This window comes from Nipponia nippon, unplaced genomic scaffold (assembly GCF_047370975.1).
Source record: "Nipponia nippon isolate SJK-2023a ecotype South Korea unplaced genomic scaffold, ASM4737097v1 scaffold_21, whole genome shotgun sequence".
Classification (NCBI taxonomy): Eukaryota; Metazoa; Chordata; class Aves; order Pelecaniformes; family Threskiornithidae; genus Nipponia; species Nipponia nippon.
In genome coordinates, this window is record NW_028262338.1 from 8,424,418 (window position 1) to 8,451,265 (window position 26,848).

At 45.5% G+C, this 26,848-nt stretch overlaps 1 protein-coding gene across 2 annotated transcripts; it reads left to right on the forward strand.

The window, feature by feature from the left end:
• The first annotated feature begins 434 nt into the window (after nt 1-434).
• LOC148055544 (uncharacterized) lies at nt 435-13,041 on the forward strand. 2 transcript variants are annotated; one of them, XM_087760147.1, is made up of 3 exons: nt 435-532; nt 12,109-12,279; nt 12,559-13,041. In XM_087760147.1, exons 1-3 carry the CDS (start codon nt 487-489, stop codon nt 12,711-12,713), a joined length of 372 nt encoding a protein of 123 aa, XP_087616273.1. In that variant the 5' UTR covers nt 435-486; the 3' UTR covers nt 12,714-13,041. The 2 variants fall into 2 exon arrangements, 1 of the variants encoding a protein (XP_087616273.1); XR_015705315.1 differs by lacking the exon at nt 435-532 and adding an exon at nt 10,087-10,185.
• Nucleotides 13,042-26,848: the final 13,807 nt, after the last annotated feature.

Consider the following 26,848-nt stretch of genomic DNA (forward strand, 5'->3'; position numbering starts at 1 on the left):
TTCTGCTCTGTCTTGGATTTATCCAGCTCCTCAGAAACTGAAAAGTTCTCACAGAAGAGAGCAGGGGCATAATCCTTTGGGCTGTACTGGATGGCAGGATCCATTCTCCTTGCTCTTATTCATTCAGGAAAGGAGGAGACAGCAGAGAAAAGGCAGATAAAAAACACCATGAGAAAAACAGGTATTTCATCTGGGTTTTCTCAGTGGCTTTTGGCTGGGAAAGCCTTGATTTAATCATGATTTTTGCATTGGTTTGTAGTCTTGAGGTGTATTAAGAGATTTTCCCATTCTAACAGTCTTTTTGCTTGCTATTTTGTTCTGTCATCCTCAGCAATTCTTCCTTCCACCCCCTCCAGCGTGCCTAGTTCAGGATCAGGATGTATGCCGATGCTGTACAGAGGAGACAGAAGTAGGAAATGGTCAGCAAAGAAACAGCAGAACTGCTGCAGTGTCGCAGTCAGCGATAGCGGAAACAGCAGCTCCCTGATGGATCGGATAGGGCAGAGGCAGCTCACGGTGGCAAAGAGAGAAGGTAATTTGGTGGTGGAGGACGTGTTCCCTTCCACGTTTTGAGGCTAGTGTCTGACACTTCATAATCCCGACTTGGCTGCATCTTAACCTTCTGCATGTCCACGCATAGGCACAACAGACGTCGTCAGCAGATTCGTAGTTTTGCTTGTTTCTGAATGTGCGAGTGTGTGTCTCGCCAAAATCCGGCATAGCGATACAGGATGCTTCATACGTGATTCTATGGAGCTTTGTTTCTTCTTGCGGCAGTTAAAAACCGATCCTTTGTAATGTTACAGAGAACAGTTTCAAAAGTAGTTAGTGACAGATTAAAGTATGTGCTAAATTCTGTTGACTAGAATGCTTTTCCAGCTTAGAAAAGAGAGTTAGATATATGAATCAGGCCAAATTGTGCTTACTATTACAATAGCAAATTTTTCAGTTTTTAACCTTATCGCTGTTACGCATCTTTCAGTAGTAGCTCCACACAGAAAGATTAACGTAATGGGAATCATGACAGGACGGGAGATGTCCCTCAGAGGTGTGTTAAACGTATTTCAAATGGAGCTTCCATTCTTTCTGTGCACAAAAAGTTGTTTGAGGAGGAAGGAGAAGTTGGTCATGATCACGATTGTTACTCTTTAAAACATGGGCTCAGCACCTGGAAGCGGTGTATTCAGCTGGGGAGTCACAGGCGTTCCGTAAAGGTTGGTTGCTTTTGCAAGTCTTGAGCCAAATCACACCACATCAGTTCTGCATTGACAGCACATTAGGTAGGGAAAGTATGACTTCTCGTTGTGTGCATTTCAAACAAACAAATCCGCTGCTGGCTTCACGCTAGGGGAAATAATCCCTGTGGTGGGATGTTTGCATTTTGAATTTTTGTGGGGTTTTTGTTTTCAAGGTATCTAGCTAATACTTTTGGTAACTTGTGACGATAAACGTAACTTTTTTTTTAAGTTTTGAAATCATAAAGCCGTAGCTATTATATGGTATCTGAATTGAAATTTTAATATATCATGCTGTACTACAGTTCATTCTAATTTTGTTTATAGCATTTGATTATCGTGTCAATTTACATCCAGGGTGGAAGAAATTGGCTGGATATCAAGCAGTAAATTTTAATAGGTTCACCATCTGCATCATTTGGTATGGCATTCAGTGATTTTTGTCCTGATGTGACAAACAAGTTCTCATTCTTTAGGCACTGCTGATCTTCGCTGTTCTGCATGACTGAGCTAACTGCATGTTGCTCGGTCCCTGATGTCTGATCTGCACAGTGTAACAACCTCTTAGGCATGACATGAAATACCAAAATGGCACAGGTATCTCTGCAACAGCTACCATTTCCAAAATCTTCGCTATGTTCAGAAGCTACTGGTAGAAAAGAACGCCTGCCAAGAACTGATCACCATTCATTAGTGGTGCTCAGGGATTCAGACAGACTGAAGAACGTGGAGAGGTGATAGAAACTGTGTCATGATCGATAATCCTAAGCGAATGGCTTGGATTTCGGTGCATGCATCAGATTCTTGTCTGCACAATTTAACCATAAGAACAACCATGGTTTGTGACAGTTGACTGAAGGGCGCTCCTCGGCGGGGGAGCGCAGTCTGAAATCCCTGACACATTGTAGGCTGCCGGACGCTGAAGCCAGGGTTTGCAAGGCAGTCACAGCAACCAACATCGGTGCTGTCTGATGTTGTATCTGTACCAGGGATCTTGAGACTCCCTGTGCAGGACGCTTTTGTCTGTTACGCACCTGTCCTGAACGCCTGGTCCATGCCTGTAGGCTGCCTGGGGTGCTGTGCTGGTTTTGGCTGGGGTAGAGTTAATTTTCCCCATAGCAGCCAGTGTGGGGCTGTGTTCTGGATTTGTGCCGGAAGCAGCGTTGCTCACCCAGGGAGGGCTTGGTTCCCGCTGAGCAGCGCTCCCCCAGAGGCGAGGCCTTTTCTGCTCCTCACCCCACCCCAGCAGCCAGCAGGCTGGGGGCACAAGGAGCTGGGAGGGGGCACGGCCGGGACGGCTGCCCCCCGCTGCCCCAAGGGACATCCCACACCACGGGGCGCCACGCTCGGCAGAGAGAGCTGGGGAGGAGGAGGAAGGGGGGACGTTGGGAGCGATGGCGTTGGTCTGGCCCAGCGACCGTTACGCGTGCTGGAGCCCTGCTTTTCTGGGGATGGCCGAGCGCCTGCCTGCCCGCGGGAAGGAGGGAATGGATTCCTTGCTTGGCTTTGCTTGCGTGCGCGGCTTCTGCTTTGCCTATGAAACTGTCTTTATCTCAGCCCACGAGTTTTCTCCCTGTTACCCTTCCGATTCTCTCCCCCATCCCACCAGGGGGGAGCGAGCGAGCGAGCGGCTGGGGGGGGCTGAGTTGCCAGCTGGGGTTAAACCACGAAAGGTGCTAACAATACGTTGATGCAGTAGCTTCCCTCCTGCTCTAGGTTTTTGGATGGCTTATCAGCCACCTGCATGTTAAAGTCTTGGAGGAGGTGTGTCGTGGGTACTACTAAGCCATTAGAAAGCGGTGAGCTGGTTTGCAGGCTTCCTTTGAGCTTTCCACTGAAACGTGCACACTTCCCTGCTGTAGTCTCGTGCTACAGCCTTCACCCTGTCCTTGGTCAGCAGCAAAGTAGAACGTGCTGCTCTGTGCCACGTACTTCAAGAGTGTCAGAGGCAGAGGAGAATAAATCTGTACATCTCTAGTGTCTTTCACCAAAGGATTGAGGAAGACAAAGCAGGCAGTACAACCTGGACAAAACCAGCAACTGCATGCGTTCTTGGTATGAAGTTTCTGGTTCAGTTACCGCTCGTCCCCTTGCTACTACAACACCGCCAAATTTTACCCGCGTTGCCATGCACCAGAGACTTCCAAACTAGGTTTCTGTACTTCAAGTGATATGTAAGTCTCTTGAAACGTAATGACCGATAGCAGCGTTATCCAGCAGTAAAAGAAGGAGTTGGGGAACTCCCGGCGCAGGAGACGTTTCATCCCTCGTGTTTATTCTTTCTCATCCTAAGACAAGTCAGAATTCAGTACACCCAGATAAACAGATTTCACACAGCCTGCAAAGACTGACAATGAATGTGCAGAAGAGCAACAGTTAATTACGAAACATTATTTACAGTGTTCTGCATTCAGAACTATTTCTTGCATTTTATTGCTTTTATATATAAAGAAACTCTATTTGTTTGACTATCATGGAAAAAAGAGGAAAGAAAGCAAGGGAAAATAACCAGGTTGTGGTAATGTATTGAGGAAGACTACAGGAATAATACAGAAAATGGAGAATAAACAAAATACATAGCCTTGTTATGATGAGAATTTGACAGTGTTTGCACAATATTTCAGATGAGAAAATAAGGGAAGGGAGGGAGCGGAAAGGGAAGGCAGACCTTCAGTGCCTATAAGCAGCCAAATTTCTCTTTAAACGCCGCAGTGGAAGCCTACGTGACTAGCATGGAATGGAGCAAGCGGTCCAAGTGCGCTGTAATCCCCGAGGGTTTTTTGCCAGCATCAACTGGAAGAGGGAGAATCAGCACCTTTTATCGCTCTGCTTCCAAATTGTGGCTACCTACTGCCTGTGGCCTGCTGTCATCCTGCAGCTTTCCTTTGCTTCTTGTCAGAGGTTGAGTGGATGGACTCCTGGAAAAATTTTCAATCATTAAATAGGCTGAAATGTAATCTCTCTTTATCCAGATTTAAGCAACTCATTTCTTTTAGATAACCCAACACTGCAAACCCAGATAATACATGTTTACAAGTCATGCAATTATCTGTAGTGCCTTTCTCTGTTCTTCAATGGGTGCTTCTAAATTCCAGCCAAGATGCAGTGAAAGGGTTAGGTTTTGATCTTGTAGCTCTGAAGGGAGCCAAGTGCAAAGAATTTCACATGATTAATGCTGATGAATAATTTCTTCATATTTATAGAGAATAATAAAAACATGACTCATTCTCCAAACAAAGATTGTTTTAGAGTGGCATAGATATATGCTAACGTTATAGGAATGTGCCGCAAGCTGATTTTACTCACCAGGATCAGTCTTATTTGTTCCATGTAGGCACACAAGGAGGTGAGATCCTTTTTTTTTTTTTCTTTTTTTTCTTTCAGCAAGGTGAAAAAAATCAAACCTCATTTAAACTTTTTTCATACACAATCTGATATTATTACATACAGAGCCAAAGCCTGCCAGTAGGTTACACCTAGGAACTTCTCATGAGGTCTACAGCTCTTGCAGATTCTTCATAGTGAACGTATTCCAAAGTCATCACAACACCTTGATTTCAAGTTCTTGATAATTAAGCCAGTTGACTGAACCTGGTCCTATTCATGCCAAAAATCTAGCAAAGGGATTGAATGATTTCCTAGATCTAAGCTTCTAACCTTTCCTTTTCTCCCCTGCTTTTTTATACTGTGCCCAAAAGCGATATTATGCACTAATTACTGCCATTTGCTGTGAGAGACGGGGAAGGGGAGCGGGTGAAATCCAGCATGGACACAGCGACAATTTCTTCTCATTGTGCTGACGACTGCCATTCGGTTGCTCAGTTGCACGTTCTCCTTGCTTTCACCTTAACTTCTTTGGTTCAATTTTGAAATAAGCCAGAAATGAGGGATAAGTCTTTTAAAACTGAGTTTTTGTTACTTCAACATCATGTTTTGGGTTGAGTCTTTTTAGTTCGGCTACTAAAAATGATTTGGGAAATCTCATGCAAGCTACTAAATTGTAAAGAATTGCTGCCTTTAAACACATTTTGTAGTATGGTAACCTATAGTAGAACGAGCGATACCCTTTCTTCCCATTGTGCTAGGTATAAAACAAGAACCTGTCCAATGAGCCTATAAATGCTAAACAAAAATTCCTCATGAGCAGGATATAAACTGGTTTCTGAGTCCATGAGAGCAGGACTGGAAATATTTAATTGTACTGTTAAGGAGAGAGTCATGATATTTTGTTATTTTAGTGTGTATGAGAGAGAGATCTTGGATCACAGCTGCTTCTGAAATACCGTATATCTGCGATGCTTGGAGAAAGAGGGAAGTTACAGTTCGTACTCTCAAAAGGTTTGTCAGGCTATGAGGCTTTTTTCCGAAGATTGTTACGTACGTTAACTGAACCAACAATGCTCATCAGTTTTGGCTTCTGGATTCTGCGTAAAATATTCCAGGCATGGACACCTTACCAGTGCTGACTCTAAGTACTTTTTCTTACTTTTGAAAAGTAGTTGCTCCTACTGCCACTGCTTCCCTGGGGCGAGGCTCCTGCATTTCAATCACTGACTTGTCTAACTCTTCATGGCAAAGACGCTGGCAGGCAGGCAGGCAGGCAATATTGGCGCTTCAGTTGCTGCGAGTACCCATCCAATACCATTGTTTTTTAGAGGCCGGAAAATTCATCCGCGTTTCTAACGTAAGTAAGGTCTTATTGGCACGTTCTCCCAAATTAAAGAAATGTTTTCCCCCCATTTTCAAGATGGGATTATCGCTTAGATCTTGGAAAGCCATCCCATACTATAGTAAGGAGTAGTGTAATAGAACGGCAGTCTTACTTCACGACGTTATGTCCTGCATCTAACCTGAGAGCATTTTTACACGAGCGTTTTGCACATGCATGCTTCTTCCCATCTAAGGTGTATTTTTGATAAGGAATTTTCAGTTTCTTGCAGCAGGCGTGCTGACACAAAAAACTCCAGGAGACGATACTCCCTCGTTTCTGTAGAGGATATTCTCACCTTTTGTAGTATTAACAAACTCCCAGCTTCCAACAATCCCATGGAATAAGCAAAACAACGTGGAAGTTAATAGTGACTGTTGCAGGAGTATTGTAACCTACAGAAGAGGAACAAGATGAGGTGTATCTGTGCGTTATGCCACAAACGCGTGTCTCTCCTTAGACTGAGACACTACAAAAATAAAACTGCTCAGAGGTTTGTACTTAGCAGAAGCAGCAATGACATGTATGTGCCAGTCATGGTGCATACTGTGGTTATGAGAAAATGCTCGGTTCTCCTAAGGATGTTGATTATTCCCCAGCTTTAGCTCAAATTACTACTTGCTGATTATATTCTAATGTGTTCAAATGCTTTTTTCCAGGATTTCTGTACTCAGAGATAGTGGTGAGGAGGGGAGAAAAAGCCAATATGTTTTTTATAAAACAGCGATTGTTGTGGTTCTGCACAAAGACTCCAGTGGGAGTTCTTCAGCATTGAGTGGTGCTTCTCATCAACGGGACCTGGTCCTGTCATAATTCGCTGCGTTACTCTGTTGGAACTGATGACTTCTTGCAGTCTATCGACAAGAGAAGAAAAATGTGATGACATAAGAGAGTACCATCAGTTTGAAATGCTGATGAACGGTGCATGTAAACACGCACTTAAAAAGGTAAAAGACTAGTGAAGTGGCAACTAACGCATGGTAATGGTTTCAGCAGGGTTGTAAAGGTCCTTGCTGAAAGTAGAGGATGTCTGGTGGAAGACACGGTTATAGTCCCATGGCCAAAGTGAACTCGGTGGCTCTCCATTAATTCCCCTGCTCAGTTCAACAATACCCAATCCTTGAAAACTGAAGGGAGAAAGATTCTGATTCACAGAGAGCCCCCCTCAAAACGGAGAAGCAATGTGAAGTGCCACACTGAAGCAAACACGTAATTTCCCGTAACAAGCGTACGTAGGAGTGCCTGTTCTTGTTGAGACAAATCAGCCTCACGGATCTCCACCAAAATTGATTTTGATGACTTGCATCAAAAATGCTGATTAACGCAGGTACTTCTTGTTCTGTTTACTTGAATGAAACGTTCTTACTCTTTTCTAGCTCTGCAAAAACAGGTAAAAGAAACCAAGGGAGCCATGTTAGTGGGTCAAAACTTTGTGAAAACCAAAACTAAAGTAACCGTCTTCAACACATTGCATAGGGGAAGAGGGGGGGGAAAGATGAGGCAGGATGAAAATTCACATTGCACCTTCTGTTCTAGAGCTGAGCTGCAAGCACGGTGCTGACTTTGAGACGGGCAGACAGATCTGCATCTCATCCTCTCTTAGGCTACAACATGGTCCAGACAACATCTCTGTTTAAATTTTTTTTCAGAATAAGTATGTCCATTCAAAACATTGGGGTTGGTTTGTTTGTTAAGTTTTTGGGCTTTGGTTTGGTTTTTTAGTGATATGGCAACTGAGAGGGAGCTGTTTTGTTTTCTTCTGTTCAAGAATGCTCTCGGTGAAAAGGTTTTGTGAAGAATAGAATCAGATCAAGAAGCTGGCACGTGATTACTAGAAGATCTTCCCATGAGGTGTTCCTTCGTCTGGGAGATGCTAAAGGGGAAATAAGTGAACCCCTGTTGCTGTAGTTGGGGGGGGGGGGGGGGGAAGGTATTCTGGGTTTTTTCTCCTTTTGATAGGCTGGAAATGAGCAATATCTGCCAGCCAAATGAAAACAGAATGGGTAAAGTCTAATGTTACCAGCTCGAAAGGACCTCTGCACTTCAGAAACAATGCCGGTTTTGTATACCTTGTGGTAAAAGGGGGAAAAAATGCAACTTGAGACAAATGAAATTTGAAATTTTCAGCCTACCTATCGTAAAAACTTCCAAGCCGAGCACAATGTTCCCTTTGAGTCTGCTGCTCTGCTTTAAAGCCTGTACTGTGTTTCAGGATGAGTGATTCATTACATACCATCTCTTTGTCGTGGGAAGAGTTTGGGTATGGCAGGGAGAGAGAGAGGCGTGGGTTTGGTCATTGTGGTTTGACAGATTTGAAAATGGAGTCGACATTGAGGCCGATCATCAAAATAAAGATGGCAGAGCACTTAAGGCAGCTCTGTGATGTTTAGTGTGGTTACAAACTTCTGGAAAAGTCATAAAACCAATAAAAGGCCACAGAAACCTAAAAGCTCAAGGGACCAGTGTTGGAAGCGGTGAAATCTGTTTTGGAAATGCCTGTTGAAATCTCCGTGTGTTGTCTGTTTCCGGTAAATGATTACCACTTAACATCCGATGGTCGGAGGAAATCTCTTCTGCTTTTATTGCAACAGCTCTGTACCCATTGCAAAGTGGCAGGCGGTGAGTCCGAGCACTCTGAAGGCGAGGGATCGTGATTTGTCTGGCATGGGACCAGCTATGGAGCTTTACTGAACCAGGCTGTTAGGAGCTCATGCTTCTAGTTCTATAGGTTTCTGGTTTGAGAGGTCCAAGTCACCACTGGAATTTAGGACTTTGTTGGGAATATCACAGATATTATGTCAGTGTGTCCCCACAGTATCCTTAAACGTGTCATGGAAACCCTTCAGCAACGCTACCACACACAAAAATAGAACAAAATAAGTTACATGAAAGCATTGGTGAACAATGTTTTCATGTGTTTGTTTCCAAATATGCATTTCCCTTAGCAAATTGTGTATGGCTGAACGGTGCTTAATTCCACAAAAATATTTATCTGGGCAACAACTGGAACATTATACGCAAACTTGCTGCAGGTGACTGAAGTAATTGGAAGGCATGAACGTTGAGACAGTGTCTTTTTTTTTTTTTTATCAGTCCTAAACAATACAGATGGGCAGTGAAGGTTACGGGGAAGCTGTGAGCCATAAAATCGTTGGTGTGCTATGGATGGGATAAAATGCTGTCTGTTTTTGTCTCTGAAACAAATGCTGTGTGCCATGACATTGTAGCTGAACACTTTTCAATGATCCATTTAAAATCTTGGACAAGACATAGTGGATAAAAATAAACCAAGAATGATTTAGAATGAATTGCACTTAAGGAAATCTGGCTGGATATTCTACCTCTTTTTCTCTAGCTATAAAGTTATGTTTTTTTTTAAAAAAAAAAAGGTATAACAGACTGTCTGATTAATAAATGGCAATCAATTGCAGTGCCTCATTATCTCCTTAGGAGGTTTGAAGAGAGAGTAATGGACGAAGCATGCTTTTCTCTCGGCATGAGACGAGCTGGCTAGAAGAACTTCATTGCTTAGAGCGAAGGTTTGTTTATTTTTTTTTTAAGTGAGGAAAGGAGCAAAGCCTTAAATGACAAGTGTGCATCTGATTTTCTTGTTTAAATCAGGTAAAGCCAAGAGTGTGATGTTTGTGTGCAGATAGTTGAAACAGTGGTTTAGAGATAAATGTCTTCACAATTCTCTCAAAATCCCAGTAGAGATTATATTTCTGTACAATATCTGAGGGGAAAAAACTGTGAAGTATTAGGGGGTCTTGTTAGAAGTTTGACACATGCAGTAAGTGGGTTATAGTTCTCAGTGGTATAGATGGAACTGTTAAAGGAGTCTAAGCTCGTAGTCCAAGGGAAAATGTCATCAGGTTTTTAAGGTCATTGTATGCTTACCCTATAGGAAAAAATTCTTGAAATTTATCCCCTTTTATTAAGTACAGCTGCTTTTATCAAGGCTTTCTTTCCTTTTTTCTCCCTCCCAACATACCGAAAAGGGAATTTCTGAGCTTGAAAATAAAGGCCCACCTTAGCTTTGCCTGTGTGGGTTAAGTTCACCTGTTCCGTTTTGCCTTTTTCAGTAGCTTGGGAGTTGACACGTGGCCAGGTCTCTCGTGCTTCTGCCTCTCATTTGCCAGCAGACAAAAGGGGAAGAACCCGACAGGGCTGCGCAGCGTGGGCGTCCCTGCAGCCGTTGCTGAAGGCTGCTGATGACTGGGATGTGTCTCGTCAGGCTTCTGGGTGAGGAGGAGTTCGGTGAGGTACAACACTTCAGTCCGGAAAAGAAAGGACTGAGAGGTTTATAAATTTATAAGAAAAATCAGGGATGCAAGAATAAGGGGGCATCACATGAAACTGAAAGGAGCTAAGTTCAAAACAAAGGAGATAAATTTTCATACAGTGAATGATTGGCCCCTGGAACTCCTTGCCAAGGATGTTGTGGGTGCTGAAGGTTTAATTAACTTGATGTGGGGACGAGACAGATCAACAGGAGAGACCCATGCCAGATCGGGGGGCACCGGGAGACGGACGGGAAGAGAAGGTGCTGAAAATGGCTAGAAGCTGTAGGAGGAGAATGGCATGCTTTCCCTGCCTTACTGTTCTACTGCCGCTGCTGGAGACAGCATACTGCGCTACAGGGACCTTCCGTCTTGGTCTGCCTGTTGTTATTTACTCCTTAGCTTTTGGTGCATAGGTTGGCCTACACCGTAAACAGCATCAGAACGTGCTGATAGCCTGGGCTGGTAAGCGCGACAGGAGCTCGAGCAGTACGCAGGAGCGCACCGGGCATTCCCTCGCTAGAGAGCAGGACTGCTGGGGAGACACCCGTAAACCGCGGCTAATTCCACTGGCCAGCGTCGGCCTCGGGCCTCAGCTGAGGAACGGTGAATTCTGATGCTCCCACTGATCAGGGGAGCACATTCTGTGGTGGTGTGTCTGGAAGCATCAAAAAGCTAGGACAGCGGTCTTCAGAGGAAAAATCTGGCTGGACTTTCTCCAATGCCTGCCTTGAAACCTAAAGACAATATTTTTTGTGAATATTCTTAAGTGTTTGTAGAAATAAACAAAACCAGATCACCTTGAAAGACTGGAAGCTCATAAGGTTTTTTACTCTTACTTGATCTAATGTTGTAGATGCTTTTTATTTTTTTAATCCCTCACGTGCATGCACAGGTACACGAAGACTGCTAGTCTGCCTGTCTGTTCTGTAGCAAGCAGCTGGCTGGTAATGTGCTGAAGAAGAGGTAGTAATTGGCAGGTCTTAATGAGCTGGCAAGAGCCTCCCCGTTGATTTCGGTTGTACTCTCTGTCAGGCATTGGAGGAAGCCCTGTCAGCTAGACAGGCACAGCATAGATGCCACATGATAAGGACTAGCTGACAGACCATGCTCGTATTTCTGCTGGTGACTGTACTGTGGTGATTCTCCTCTGAACGTAAGAACCCTGGCACAATCGACAGTTTTATGTACTCGGTTTTCCTCAAGCATGAGGAAACAAAGCCATTCAGCTGCATTTTGGGCTCCACGTGCTCTCCTGTTTCCCGTTCTATTATGTTTATGATGTCCACTGACCTTCCAGTCTCCCTGTTGTGGAGCAGGAAAAACTAGGGGTCACTGGAAAGAAATAGTGCGTAGGAAGACAATGAGACGAATTAGTATTTCGGTTGTTTTCAGCTTTAAAGACCTTCTCTCGAATAAATGGAAATCCTAAAGGTCATGGCTGTATGATTCTTTCACAGCAAGTACCAGTTTCTGCTCTCGGGAATCTTGCTCTTCCGTCACGGCCCAGGTACACCAGGGGCTTCCTTTCATGTATCGGGTTCATGCAAGGAGACAGACCATCCAGGTGCAGGAGTCTTCTCTCCCGTTAGATTTACCTGGGGGGAAAAAGTGCCCACTTTAACGTCTTGTTCTAGCACATAAGGCTCCTGTCATGGAGAACCTGGGTATAATCTGCGTACTCTTTCCTAGGGAAAAGAAAGGCAGCCTTTCAGTAGAGGGCTGTTTGTCGTACTGCATGTGATACGATGGTGTGAGGAAATCCTCAAAAGATTCCTGGAAGAGAGCTAACAAAAAACTGCATATGGATACTGTAGGCTGAATGGTCTTATTTATCCCTGTTGCTCCTGGTAGGCATGAAATAATTGTTTGCCTTTCATCGCAGTGGTGGGTCCTGGGAACTGTAGAACAAAGGTTTCCATCTCCAGCGAGACGGGGGAGTGCATGCTGAAAAAGCGTGGGATCCGCAGGGGAAACCCTGTTCCAGCGACTCGCCGGAGTGCTGTGCGAGGCCGTCAGTGCGCAGTACGGCGAAAGAGGATCCCGACAGTGCAAGGTATTTGGGGTTTAGAAAGTCTTTGGGAAACACCAAAGTTTGTTAAATAAATCGTGATGCTATTGGATTAGAATTAAATGTTCTTTTACGTATCGGAAAGCTGGTTAAAGGATAAGAATTAAGGGATGGGACAAAATGGTCCTCTCTCACGATGGAGAAGAGACGGAAGGCAGGGCAGGGGGTCTGGAAAGGCAGCCAAATTCTGAGTGCAGAGGGAGAGAAATGGGAACAGCAGAGAAGGTAACGTTTTGTGACTAAACGAAACCTTGGTGTGCCCAGCTGTGGGCAGTCCTGCTTTCCGCAGCTCAAGAAAGATGCGATGGAGTGAGAAAAGGTGCAGAGAATGGCAGCTGAAATCAGTAAAGATGTGGACACTGTCTTATAAGGAGAGTAAGAAAAGCTGGGACTCTTCAGTCTGGAGAAGAAAAGGCTAAAGCTGGGGACGCGACGAAGGTTTACAAAATCATGACGACGAAGTGAATGAAGAACTCGTGTCCACCAAATCCCTCGGTGCTAGAACGAACAGGTACTGCCTGACGCTGGTGGGAGGCTGGTTTAAAGCAAAGGAGGTATTCTTCTATTAAGATGGGTGCGAACTTCTGGAATTTGTTGCCACAGGAGGCTGAGGTGACAGATGGACAGTATCAGCAAGGAGCAGAAGGAATTAGACAAATTCCTTTTGTAAAAGGAGTAAATTAGTTATTAAAGGGAACTAGCAGCAGTGTAGGCTCTGGGAGCGCTGACGCAGCTGGTGCGGATGCAAGGGAGTGTAGCAAACACTACACATCAAGGTTATCCCCCTAGATCTCCAGCCGACCCGGGCTTTATACCCCCAGCAGTAGGTGTGTCATGTTATAAGGGGCGGAGACAAGGGAGGGTCGACCCTTAACTCTTTCCGTACAGCACGTGATCTTCCGGTCGCCAGCCCTTATCTTTACTACATTTCCCCCTCCCTTAGCTCCAGTAGTTCTGGATCTTGCTGGGGAAGCTGCGTGTAAAATAATCGATATATGGTAAGACTTATACAGACACGCATCCGTTACGTTCATAGATTTTGCCCAGTCCAGCCAGTAGTTCGTCGCGGCTCCCTCATTACTCCCCCACACCATCAGGATGCATAGGGAAATGGTAACCTGTCAAAATAAGACTCAATAGATTGATTAATGTCTATACGGTCGAATATTTCGACTGGGTACCCATTCTAGCGTCCCTTTCTCGGTTTGCACACACGCATACCCACGTCCCAAGCAACGGAGGGAATAAGGGCCCCCCATTCACGGGTTTGCAGGTCCCGTACTTGAACCAAAGGGTAAGGCCCTTCGTTCTCATCGAGCCGGAAATGTGCCTGGGTTGCAGTCTGGGTTTTATAGGTGTTCCCTCGAATGGTATGATTTAAGGTAATTAGTGCCGTCGTCAACAGACGCTGTGCCCGAAATAAGGGAGGGTCAAGGGGAGGGGGAACCCCTGTTCCTGGGCTTATCTTTTCCCCCTCCCTAAGTCGGTCGAGTAACTCTTTTAATGTGCGGTGCGCGCGTTCTACAATGCTTTGGCCCGTACTGTTATAGGGAATGCCATGACTCAACTGAATATCCCAGCGCGCGCAAAAGTCCTTTGTCTTCTTGCTGACATATGCCGCTCCATTATCTGTTTTAATTTTTTGTGGGATGCCAAGTTGCGCCATACAGTCCTGCCAATGTAAAATAACTGAGAGAGCATTTTGTTTAGCATGCATAGTCGCTAAAATAACTCCACTGCAGGTATCAACTGTGACATGCAGATACTTACGTGGATTAAAGGGTTCATAAATCGTAACATCAGACTGCCATATTTGGTTGGGCTGCAACCCTCGAGGGTTTACCCCTGCCTCCCAGAGGGGACCTTTGGAACACACAGGACAAGCAGCAATCACAGAGCGAGCATCTTGCAACGTAATGCCAGCGAGCCTAGCTAAACCGCGAGCTCCACAGTGGAGGAGCTCATGCAGGCGGAAAGCTCGCCTTAGGTTAGAAGTTTCTTCAACCGCCAGTACGCTCTTTGCTAAGCTGTCCGCTATTTCATTCCCAGCAGAAAGAAAACTCGGTATGGAACTATGACTATTAACATGGATAGGACAGACAGGAGCGGTTCTCATTTGCAGTGCGGTGAGCAACATTCCGGCAATCTCTGACGTTGCCCCAAGTGCCCATCGGCACTTCTTCAGTAACTTATATACATAGCAAGAGTCTGTGATTAGATCCAAGGCCTCTTCGGGCCATTGAGTGAGAGCCATCCATACCGCTTTGGCCTCAAGATACTGCACGGATTGCCCTTGATCTTGATAACTAATGTGGGTCCACTGACCATCCTCCTGCCATGTAACGACAGCTTTCCCAGTAATCGATGACGCGTCGGTAAAAACTGTGCGGCCTCCGGTGGGTTGTTCAACTATGGCACTAGCTGGCAAAAAATGGAGTACCTGGATTATCTCCCCACAGGGGTGTGGTCTTAGACCTTCAATACGACCCGTAAATTCAGCTATCGCCGCTTGCAGGAGCCCCACTTGTGGAAGTACCAACTCCCACTGTGCCAAAGAACAGGGCAATGCGATGACCTCCGGGTCCTTCCCTGTTAAGTGTTGAGTTTGCCTCCGACAGCGGAGAATAAGCTGGGATAATAATGTTGGCCAAGAAATTAAAGCCGTCTTTGGTTTGCCTTGATACAACCAAGCAAAAGGCCAGCCTTTTTCACCATTATTTTGAATTAGTAAACCATGGCCAGCGGTATCGGTCATGTAAATCAGGGCCATGGGATGGTTGGCCTGTTGCGCCTCAATAACAACTTGGGTGCACCGATTCCTCCACTCCTCCCTAAACAATACCATCATCGAGGGGGTCAATACGGCCCGCATCAACTGAATGATATCAAAAGGTGCAAGCGGCGTTGCAAAAACACAGTCTAATAGGACTTGGGTCTCTGGGGAATTTAATCCATGACTTTTCACCGTTGTGACCAATTCTTTCACCAACTTTGCATCTAACGGTTGCCACTCATATCCTCCACCTGGGGCTGCTCGGATAGGAAATGCTTGAATCGGAGGGGCCTGGAATCGCACTCCTTCCAAGACACAATTTTTTGCAATCATCTGCCAATCTGTCCCGTTTGCCCTCTCTTTCGGCATTCCCCCTGGCATAAGACTTTCCGCATTTGCCACCACCCCTCTCAATCGGCTGATCAATGCCTCGAGTTCCCTTGAAACCTCGTTAGTCCGTCTCGGAAGCGGGGGCGGATGAGCAACAATCGAGGATCCCTCGTCACCCCCTTCGCCCTCACTGCTATCAGAGCTCATGGGGTAATCGTGTACAGGCTCCCTCCACTGTGAGGGAATACCACTTTGATTTCCCATTGCCCCAGGGATAGGGGTTCCCTCTGGTGGCTCAGGTATCACTGACAGTGCCGGGGGAGCCCTACCACCCCCCCTCGATGTCCTGCGCTCCGCTCTCTGTGTGTCCAGCACTCGTCGATCACTGGGATACAATGGGGCGTCCTCAGGTGTTTTGCCTTCTTTTTCTCCTTCCCGCCATCTTCCTTCACGTAGTTCACGATACTGCTGGGATCCCACATCAGCCCCCGGGACCCAATCCAGCAACCTATCAGTCAGCTCCCTTTCCACACATTGTTGCAACTCGCCCCAGGGGTACTGAGGAAGTGGCAGATCCGCCGGTGCAGGAGGTGCCGAAGGTTCCGTGGGCGGCCGCTCTAAACTCCCCACTTGTATCGGGAACACCTTTCCCGACTCCTTTGTTCCCGCTGCACCATAGTCTCCCTGCACCTCCCCTTCCTCAGTTGGCTCAGCCCCCAGTAACAACGGTTCCGTCTGTGTCCCACAGGCCACTCCTTCCCAGCCAGCCTGGGTCCCCTCCGAAACTAAACTTGTTGGCTTTTCGTTCCCAGGAGATTCCTGCCCCATCAGCACACCACGTGCAGCAGGTCGGCGCCGCCTTGCCGCAAACCCCCGCTTGAGCACCCTTGTCGTTACCGACTTTAGTACCTTTATGAGTTCCGCGAGCTCCATCGCTGTTGCCTGATCACGTCGGGGTCACCACTGTGTAGCAAACACTACACATCAAGGTTATCCCCCTAGATCTCCAGCCGACCCGGGCTTTATACCCCCAGCAGTAGGTGTGTCATGTTATAAGGGGCGGAGACAAGGGAGGGTCGACCCTTAACTCTTTCCGTACAGCACGTGATCTTCCGGTCGCCAGCCCTTATCTTTACTACAAGGGAGCAGCAAGGGCAGTGGGCTGCAGGACGGGGCAAAGCTGACTTGTTCTCCTGAGCCGTGTCCTGTATGCCGCTGTCCGGAGCAGAAGACGAGGCTTGGCTGAGGAGTGTCTTACTCAACAGGGCATTCCTTATCTTCTTCTAGAAGAAAACGTGCTTTAATTTCTCGTGAGAAAAAGTAACTGTGAACTTTGGATGAGAACATGTATTCTGACACATGTCCTCCTTCACAGCAGAGCCTGGATATCGGACCTGTTTCAGGTTGTATCCTTTCGCTTCGAGTAGCTTATCCCCTCACTTCAAAATTCTGATGAGTGCACCCTGAATTTTTTGATTCTGTGCCATTCTTGAAGAAGTCCACAAGAGTCCCTGGTGATTTTGCTATTATTTTACAGCCAGCTGAATACTTCTGGCACTTCTAGTCCACACCTATCTCTGGAGATCAAAACTTACGTTTAAAACGTAACGGATTATGCTTTTTCATCATTCTGGGGTTCTCAAGCCTGTGGAAATGTGACCCCCACGCCCTGCATCCAGCGCTAGCAGAAGATGCTGAAGTGCCATTCTATGAGGCAAAACGTGCTGATAAAAACCCAAGGCGCCAACAAGCCAGCCCAGGTTTCATAAAACAGCCCTCTTTCAAGGGAGTAACGATGCTAATCGCTATTTACCCTGAGCAGATGGAGCACATGAATTGCTTTTGCTGTTTCCCAGGCACAAACAGAAGTTAAAAAATACTAAAAACCCCAGAGTCACAGATAGAAAGCTAACAGCAGCAAGAGATAAAGGTTTTCCTCACAAGTCCCTGAAACCTGTATTGGTATCTCTGACAGACAATGAATTGCCTGTCAGCATCTCGCCATTTGAAAAGTGTTTGCTTTTTGTGAACCACTGCTCCCTGAGCGTTGCTGGTGAGCTCGGAGACCGGCCACTTGACCGTCCCGCCGTTCAGCGGGAGGCGTGCCGCTGTGCGCGTGCCCGCGGCCGCTTCCCAGGTCACAAAAAAAGTGCCTTGTGAAGGCTGTGCTAACAGGTTTGGGTGGGTTTTTTCCTCAATACCACTCACTGCATTATCTTGTCAGACCAGCTTTACGCTCTTTTTGATAAGCTTCCCGTTCAGGACGCACAAGGGCTCCTGGAAATCTCTGTATATTGCTTACCTTGCTGCTTACCTTGCTGCTTCTCCTGCCCCGTTCTCTGTCTCTTCCCAGAGGCTCCCTTTAAACCTTCTCCCGTACCCCTACTCCCACTTCTCAGTCCAAAGCCCTGAAAAGGCAAAATGTTCCAGCTAAAGAACGGATGGCTCTGTGCCCGGTTGTTACCTACTTCTTCCGTTCTCCTAGCAGTGCTGCCCTCTGCTCCAAGGTCGAGCGTCTCCCAGCTCCTCTGCTGCCCTGTAGTGAGGGAAGGGAGACAGAGTGACTGGGAAGGTGGCTCCCGGGAAATAACGGCTCAATAAATTTAACCAAGTGCTAATAGAGGAGGGAGGAGGAGGAGGAGGGAGCGTTGGATTTTATTGCTTCCTCTTAATAAAGACAACGGTAGGTTTGAGGTTTGGTTCTATTTTTTTTCCTACGTAGCTTTGCATTTGGTTTGGGCCAAAAGTACTTTCTCAGAGTTTGCCAGCATTGCTGTAGGCTTTGCTTTCTCACGGGAGGTGAAGAAGGCTCCTCCGTTTAGGTATGTTTTTGCGCGTTAATCGGGGGAGGCGTAGTCTGACTGGGGAGCTCGGCTGCGTCCCTGCGTTCAGGAGCGGCGTTTAGAATTTGTCCTCGGTTTTTCTCTCACAAAAGGTGGTGTACAGGATTTCCCAATGATTCTAAGTCTACGTTTCTTTCTGTGTGCTCTCTCTGGACGCTTTTGCTCCTACTATCCATTGCCCATCTTTCATTCCAAGTCCCAGTTCTGTTGCCCTTGGATGCTTCCTTGACTTTTCGCTGATGTAGGGAATGAGGAAGGGACACAAAAAATTAATGCGGGAGGGATTTTCTTTCTCTTTGTTTGTTTTTTCTAAAAACTTGAAAAAAAGGCAGTGGCTGCAGTTTCAGGAATATGGGTGTGAGGACTCGCCTGGGCACAAGCAGCAGAGGGAACCGGTCCTGCTGCCGTGAGCTGGGCTCTTGCTGGCAGCGCAGGGCAGAAGCCTGGGGCGGCACCGGCTGCGCTGGCCCCCCGCGAGGCGAGATCCGCACGAGCCTCGGCAAACGAGGATCTCTAAATACACCTATTGTATTCACGTTCGGGGGGGAAGCAACACGGGGTTGTTCTGTTGATTTGAAAATAAACGCCTTCAACGCGTATTTTATCAATTTCAAATCTGAGTTTTTTTAAGGGACAGGAAGGCAAAATTGTCACGCTTTTTGCTTTTATTTTTTCTTTCGTTTTTAACTTCCTGGATAGTCATGAACTGGATGAAAACGCATACAAAACCAGAAGTGTTGTAGAAAGTTACGGTACACAAACTCACGTTAGAATAAAATCATTATTCGGTGTTCAGATGCCTGTATCTGGAGGAAGTCTGTCTCACGGCCAGCGTAAATAAAAAGTCACAAATCTATCTCACTTGGAACGTGTCTCCACATGGGATGCTTTTTCTTCTCTCTCATCTCTAAATAGGAAAAACTTGTTGGGAAACAAAAAGTGAACGAGAGAAAGCAGCAGAACAGCGGTGCTTCTGCCAGGCTAGCTGCCTGGGCGGCCTGGGGCTGCGCGGCGTCGGGCCTGCCCCAGCCCCGCGAGCAGCAGCCCGAGGACCGCGCGGGGAAAGGTCCCGACGTCGCCGGTCTCAGACTATCGGTACTGGGCGCCTAAGCCTCAAGCGGGTATCCGTGTGCGCCTATTCTGAGTGCTACCAAAATGAGTGCCAGCTCTTAGTTACTCATTTACATGTTTTGCTTGGTATTTAGTTCTTGCAGAATATTTGTTTGTTTTTCTAATGGTAGTGTGTGCTTTCTGGTTTTAGAGGGTATAAATTGTGAAATAAACCGGTGGGGTTTGATAAGTCGGTTTTTACTTTGCCTGAATTTGGAAACGTATTTGTAAACATCTAGGCGGACATCAGGAGTTCTTGGAAAGAAAACAAACAGCTTGTAGCTTTCCATAGAGTACTCGTCATACAATACGAAAAGTAAAAAGAGAAGAAAAGGGCATGCGCATTGATCCTCACTTCAAATAAACTTCTAAGAGAGACAGTTAATGTAAAAAGTACATTCACGGTGTTTCTAGCCAAACTAAATACCAATAAGTTAGATGTTAGTGAAAGCAGGAATTGATGCATTTAATGAAGACATAAAACAAAAATACGATCAGAGGAGAAAATAGCAAAATTTTAGTGAGATCCTGGGAAATGAGCAAAAGAGGAGAGGGTCCTAAGGAGATGGTATCAATTTTGACAGAAAAATGAAGTGGAAGTAATTTTTATTTCTTCAATTCCACAAAAAGAAAGAAGATAGAATTTACCAAGCCTTAAAACTAATAATGGACTTTTATAAGGATGGATGATTGTGATGGAAGGGCCCAAATGAGAGGCGGTGGCTTTTCACAGGCATTGGTGCAACCAAGCGGGAATATGCAGCGTTTGGTGTTCCGAGTACGAGACAGCGGCCTGACAAGAGACGGAGGGGACAGATTCCCACTGGGCAGAGGGAAAACAGACTTCACGGACTGCAAGTAAGGAACCGCGTTGAGGCTGAGTAGGGTGAATTGCCACTGAACCTGCGTTGTGATGGGTGCGACTGTTGTCCCAGCCGGTTTAGACAGGAGCAAAAGCTTGCTGATGCCTTGCAACGCTAGAGAGCTGAGAGCCGTGAAAACAGGCAGTAATGCTCGGGATTGTGTGGGACTCTAAAAAATGATGACAGAAGATATTAAATGATCATTTAAGACGCTGAAAAGATCATTAAAAAGCAATAGAGATGCTAAACAGAACTTGGATTTCTGCCTCTCCCCTCTCTCCCGTACTCTGAAATGACAGGAGGCTTTTAAGGCCAGAAATTACGATGAACAGACAGTTTTATAGATACTTTTACGAAGATGTTTAAAGAAATAGATCTTCCCTATCCTGGTAATATGAACTACTTCACATCTACCCACACCTCAAAACTGTGATTAACCCTGCACCACCCCAAACGTCTTTCTTGTTCCGACTGCAGAACACAGCGGGGTGGTTGGGTTTTTTTTTTTAAAAAAAAAAAGGCAGAAGCAGCATAAAGAAGGGTAGTCGCATAAACTGTCGTAACCTGTTGAAAAGATTGCCTCCGAACTGAACATACAGACAGCTCCTCTGCCATCTGTCATACCTGGAGATACCTGGCATACCGCTACAGCAGCGTCAGGTGGAAGAACTACAGGAGACATTCTAAGGTCATAGATACGATAAAAACAGAAAGAAGGGATGCTGTGCAGGCGTTAGATGCCAGAAATGGTTTCCTGATAAATACCAGTTTGATGGGGGAGAAGTAAAGGGTCTCCCATGAAGCTGAAAGGAAATACAAGTAGTCCTGCATAACCAGAGGGGATAAGAAGGAAAAGAGAACCTGAGCCTCTGATGTGGTCCCGGGCCAGCTGCCAGCTGCGTCTGTGCTGACGAGTGAGGAGGTCGGCTCCTGCAGCACAGAGTGATAGTTTTAAACACCTTCCAGCAGGCATTTGTAGGAATTTTAAGGTCTACGAATCTCTGGGGGCTTGGGCTTGGCATCTGCTCGCCAACGACGCAGCCATAGCCCTGGAAGAGATCTGTCATCCTGCCAATTGATTTAGTCACAAGACTGCCCGTGTAAGCTTTTGTCGCTGAGCGGGCACCCTTAAAAACAGAGCTATTGCCCTTCTTTTAGTCTGTTGCTACTGAGAGCATGTTTTGTATTTGTCTAGAAAGTGCTCTGTCAAACAGCTGCTGGCTTGCTGTACTTACGTGCTTGGGTTTGTGAGGGTTGTACAAACTTGTAAGGTCAGATCCCTGCTTAGGAGCAAAGGATAAGCTCATCGCTGTGCGCCTGGTACTTGAAGGAACTGAACTACATACAAGACTATCTATCAAAAGGAAAAATCAGCTGAATTTTTATAGTAAGTTTATCTAATGTTAAAATCAAGTATTTAAATTCAGTTGCAGTAACGGAGGAAGATGAATTCTGGAACGCAAAGTAGGGGAAAATGTATTGTAAAGCAGGCCTAGAAAAGAGAGGAGATGTCAAGAGGGAGAGATTCATTTAGTCGAGTATTTTTCTGACTAATAATTACAGGTGAAGGCCACAGAACATGCACTTCTTATGGTCTCTGTGATTGGAGAGGATACGGAAGTATTTGGAATTGATGAGTTTAATTTCTAAATGCAAGTCTAGTGGTAGAAGCTATCCCATTGGAGTAAGGTCAGCTGCCCTCCTCTAGTTCACACCAGCCGGGAGCCGCGTTCAAATCAGTTTCCATTGGCTGTGAACCTGGATCAAAGCTCCTTTTGCTGAGAGACGTCTCTGTCTATGGAAAGGACCCACGAGCCAGCAACAGGGAGGTACTAAGGAAAACTCCTCATTTGGATCTAGCTGCAGCATCATTCAAGGAACCTGGGCTTGCTCCTGCTACCACGTACGTTAGGAAAATACCCAAGAATATTTAACCTGAGCACTTAATTACTTAAGTAAGCTGCTAAATTAACGGTAAAGTATTTCAAGTTTGTTCCTGTAAAATACACCTTACCCGATTACTGTTCTATCGAAATCACTGGACTGTTCCCGTATGAATACTGGCACGAATATAGAAATATACACGCAGACACCTTTACTGGCAATAAGAACTGGCGGGGCTGTTTCTTACGGAGGAAAATATCTGTAAGGCCTAAAAACTGATTTTGCATCTCTGCAAAATATTTGTAGCTCAAGAAAGAGAGAGGTGAGAATTCCTGCCATTTCTAGTTGTTCATACTCCGATTTGTTTAGATGGCGCCTGTGCTCCCTTTTCTTCTGCGTAATAAAACTTGCATCTTTTTATAAAAATCACAAAACACTGTGCGGTATTATCTGAACTAGCTCTTATCCTACTTAGACACTGATTTCACCTGAAAGAGAAGCATGTATTTTTCTTTTTAAACTCTCCTGATGACAGTGGTCAGATCCAGAGTTTTGGGAGGATTGTCTGATGTTTTGCGCGGACTTGCTCGTGCTGAAGTCGCAGGGATTTGCAATCCAGCAATGACCTGATCGGATTTCTGCAGACATTTTCAGCCATGGCTTAACGGGCATAACCAGGTACCGGCAACAGGGGAACATGGGCTAATTTTGCATTCGTGCGACACTGTTGAAAATGGTTTCTCAGGTAATTAAGGATAAATATGCCGCACTGAAATAAATACCTTCGTATTGACATCAGTGAGTCAGCTGGAACTCTACCCTCGATGCTCTGCTAATATTCTGTCTAAGGAAGCTTGTTGAGGTAAGTATTTATCTTATCTCAGGCATCATCTCAGTGTTGTTTGAGTAAGAAATTACCTACCCTCTTCTTCTGGGGCTCCAAAAGGCCGCTATCTCTTGTTCTTATTGATTGGGCCTAGGAGGAGGTCTTGGCATTACTGCCCTGAATGGAAGGAGTAAGAGAAGGAATGCAAGCGATTGTTTCACCTTGCAGACCGAAAGGATTTAGAGAAGATTCATGTTAAAGGTCCAAACTGCAGTAATCAAAGAGGTACCTCTGAACTTTTCACTCAGCTGCTACACGTGCTTGTGTACTTGGAGATTAAAGACGGCTGCTCCAAACGCAAGAGAAGCTATCTAATACTTTTCCTTCATCACCACCTTCTGTACTCGACTGACTTTTTTACTACATGCAGAAAAAGAAAATCCCTGAAGTGCTTTTCATGTAAGAGAGCCAGTCAAAACAGATCACAATTGTAGTGCAAATAGTGTTTATTTAACTTGATCTCCATGTACCCTTCATCGTCTACTTTCTTCTCCATTCTCATTTCCATCTGGAAGGCAGCTGGCTTCCCAGCAGACACCAACTCCACAATTAGGTAGCTGGCAGGCAGCTATTGCTTCCCCGTTCGTGGAGACTGCCTCGCTGGACCTGATGGCACACGTGCCCGCTCCAGTCCATTTGCGCTGGGAACCTGGCTGCACCTACTGGCCCTCGGTCAGGAATGTAAAGGGTTCAGCTGGCTCTGTAACAGCAATGACATTGTATACGACCAGGCATTAGCAAACGTATGGACTGTAGTGATTTGAAGCCGGTTTGCTGGGTTATCTGTATTCTTCATTTCCCTCAGAAGGAACTGTGTTGGGTATTTCTTGGGGCTATACTCAGGCTGTCTCATCGCATGGCACAAGAACACTTTTCTTGTCCTGCTGACTGCAAATCAGAAACGTGCTCCTGAAGCTGTTCCTTACTATCTGTCTGGTGGGATGTCTCACGTTGCCTGTCACCTCTGAGCAGCACTCATCTTTGAGGGTATTTTTAAGCCTGTTCAGTTCTTCTCATCTTCTCTACTGCTTTAGGTTCCCCTAATTCAGAAATACTATGAGCTTTAGTTATTGCCAAAGATTTTTCTGATATTCAGAGCCCCTTCAAAGTCTCACTGCATTTTCCTTGCCTTCTCCGAGAACCAGTAGAGTATAATCGGTAGCTGCTTGCTTGTTCTGATGTAGGCTTGCCTACAGATTAAAGTAATAAAAAGTTACTGCTCAAAATTGGGGGAGCTAGAGGATTTGAAAGCTAGATGTGGGAAAACAGGAGACAAGCAATAAGCTTAGGTAACGTACACATACCTGGAGTGTGTATATATTGTATAATACAGGATGTCTCAGCCCCCCAAAATTCACAGAAATGACTTGAATTGAGGCTATTTTAGAACTGATAATTGTGGTTCTTGTTGCAATTCCTAGTTCAGCAATTTTCTTTTCTAGTAGCCTGTCTCCTTCCCTGTTTTCCTTCCGCTCTCCTGTGGTACGGCAGAGCTGTCCGGCGCTCTGTCGAAGACGCCAGATTCAGAGTTTGGGACCTCCCTTGCAGGCTGTGCTTCTCCTCTCCTTCAGCGGCATCCATCCCTACGAAATACTGCACGTAACTTGGGGTCTCCAAGCTACCAGCAGCCGTGCTGCCTTTGTTATTAAACCAGCTGTTACCGTACCAGCGCTGACGAGCTCCAACAAAAGGATGTGCCAGCACATTCAGAGGCCCATCGCAGAGCTCCGTGCTCCATCACAGAGTGAGCATTTCCTTAGCCCCGATGATGAATCGTGATGGCATCTGCTAGGTAATGTTATTAAAAGTTAACCTTTTTGGTTTTACTGTATTTTTGATTGTGGGCTGCTTTGGGGTTTTTTTGCAGAAGGTCTAAAGATAAAAGATTAAGAAGGCAAAAATCAGTAACAGTTAGGAGGCTCATGCTTTTGTCTCCTCAAAAATCCAACCCCAAGTTTAGATTTGGTTTTTCCATCTTCATTTTCTGGACTCATACAACAGTTATCTAAAGAGAACATAACATTTTGTACACATCAGTTACTGATACCAGTTACTTCTATCTTTTGCTTTCTCCAGGAGGCAAACAAGCGTTGTTATCTTCACTGTACAGAAAGGAGCTTCAGGCGGGGGGAAGGGCCACCTTGGAAAATGCCATAGGCACCAGTCTGCATCTTAAAGCCGTGCTCCAACCAGACAGCATCTGAAGCAGGGAGGGACAACAGGTTCTGTCTCCATCCTTCAGTGTCGTGCCTTTAGTCACTAACCATCCTTCTGGCTTCTTTACTTCTCCATAAGGGAAACATCTTCTGTTTGTTCGTTTGTTTGTTTTACAGTAAAGGAGGAGCAGAAAAAGGGGAGATAGCAGGCTGATTCTAGAATCGAAGTCTAATGAATTTGAACACTGTTACAGGTTGTTATGCTACCGAGCCCATCTCTTCCTTAGGTCACACGGAAACACAGATGCAGATGTTTTCTTTATGTTACAACAGAGGCCCTCCTGTGAAGTGTGTAGTTTTAAGAGCATCTGATCTGTTTTCTTAGTTCTTGGTTCTGCAGGTCAGATCTTAAGAAAATAAGTATTATTTCATTAAGTCATAGTGAACAAGGCCAGAAGCAGTTTCTGTGGTTATTCCATCTCTTCCGGGAGGTGTCATGCAACCTAAGACATCAGGAAAATCTGACTCAAGTTATGATACACTTGATGACAGTTTGCGCCAGCTGCTGCTTCTCCTGCACTTCCTGGAGCAGAGGCCGCCAGCCACGTTCCAATGTGTTCTAATCCTTTTGTCCAGAAGCTGATTTTCCTCCCCTTCACGCTTGAGGGGCGCCTCGAGGAGGTTTGCCACGTCCTTCGGGCAGATACGCTGGGCGTAGCCTTACAAGTGGCATCCACCTGGTGTTCGGATCGCAGTCTTGTTTAACTTTCTGGCTGCTGCTACCATCCTCCAGCTTTCGATATTGCATCTGCCTAGCAAAAAGAGCGCTCCAGGTGTTACTTGGCTTCAGATTTTGTTACAAGATTTTTCTCATCATTCTGTTGCTAATTTGAATGTCTTGGCCAGATTCCAATGCAAGTAATTACATTCTGTCTGTCTAATTTTCCCTGCCATTTCCATTGCAGATGTTATTTGTCACTACTTGCAAGAGTGCTGAGTGGCACTGCTGTTGAATTTCCAATGCATATTTGGGTACTGGAGAAGGAAACTGCATGAAATCCAAAAGGAGTTTACCTTCCTCCCTTTGAGATTAAATACCACATTAATAATCCATTTTTGAGGGGGAAACCCAACATTTGGGTCTGGTGAGTTTGGTGCCAAAAGTGGCATACAGAAACATTCGTTAGCAATGTGTTCTTTATACCAATTGTTTAATTACCAGAAATAAGCTGGGTGGAGAGTCGTTACATTTGAACATCCATGATTCAGAGGTCCAGGATTTCAGATTCTCATCTAGTTTAAAATGATAGGTTCCATTTAATTGGCTTTACTTCAATTTCATTTATAAGGCCCCAAACTTCCAAAGGCTCCACATTCAGTTTGCATGATCTCTGTAACCTCTGCCCTTGAAGAACATGATCTCTAGGAATGAACTTTTATTTCACCAGCTGCATGGTGGAAATGAATTAATGTCTATGTTCCAGGAAACACTGAGGTTCTCTCACGTTGCCTACACACGTATACTTGGTTTCTGGTACGTGAAGTAATTCAGGAAAAATTACCTCAAAGGTGAACTGGAACATCAGTAGGTGCACAATTTAACTTTAAGCCCTTATGAATCAGTAAGGTTACCTTACCTCCTCGTGACTTGCTATCATTTATTATGATAACATTTATTATGGTAGTCATTGATTATGGATTAGCTGGAT

Bases quoted from the DNA above. Each gene is read 5' to 3' on its own strand.
- LOC148055544 (XM_087760147.1), top strand. From the start codon at position 487: ATGGATCGGATAGGGCAGAGGCAGCTCACGGTGGCAAAGAGAGAAG. The intron at 533-12,108 runs GTAATTTGGTGG...CTTTCATCGCAG, and splicing joins CACGGTGGCAAAGAGAGAAG to TGGTGGGTCCTGGGAACTGT. The intron at 12,280-12,558 runs GTATTTGGGGTT...TGGTGTGCCCAG, and splicing joins GAGGATCCCGACAGTGCAAG to CTGTGGGCAGTCCTGCTTTC.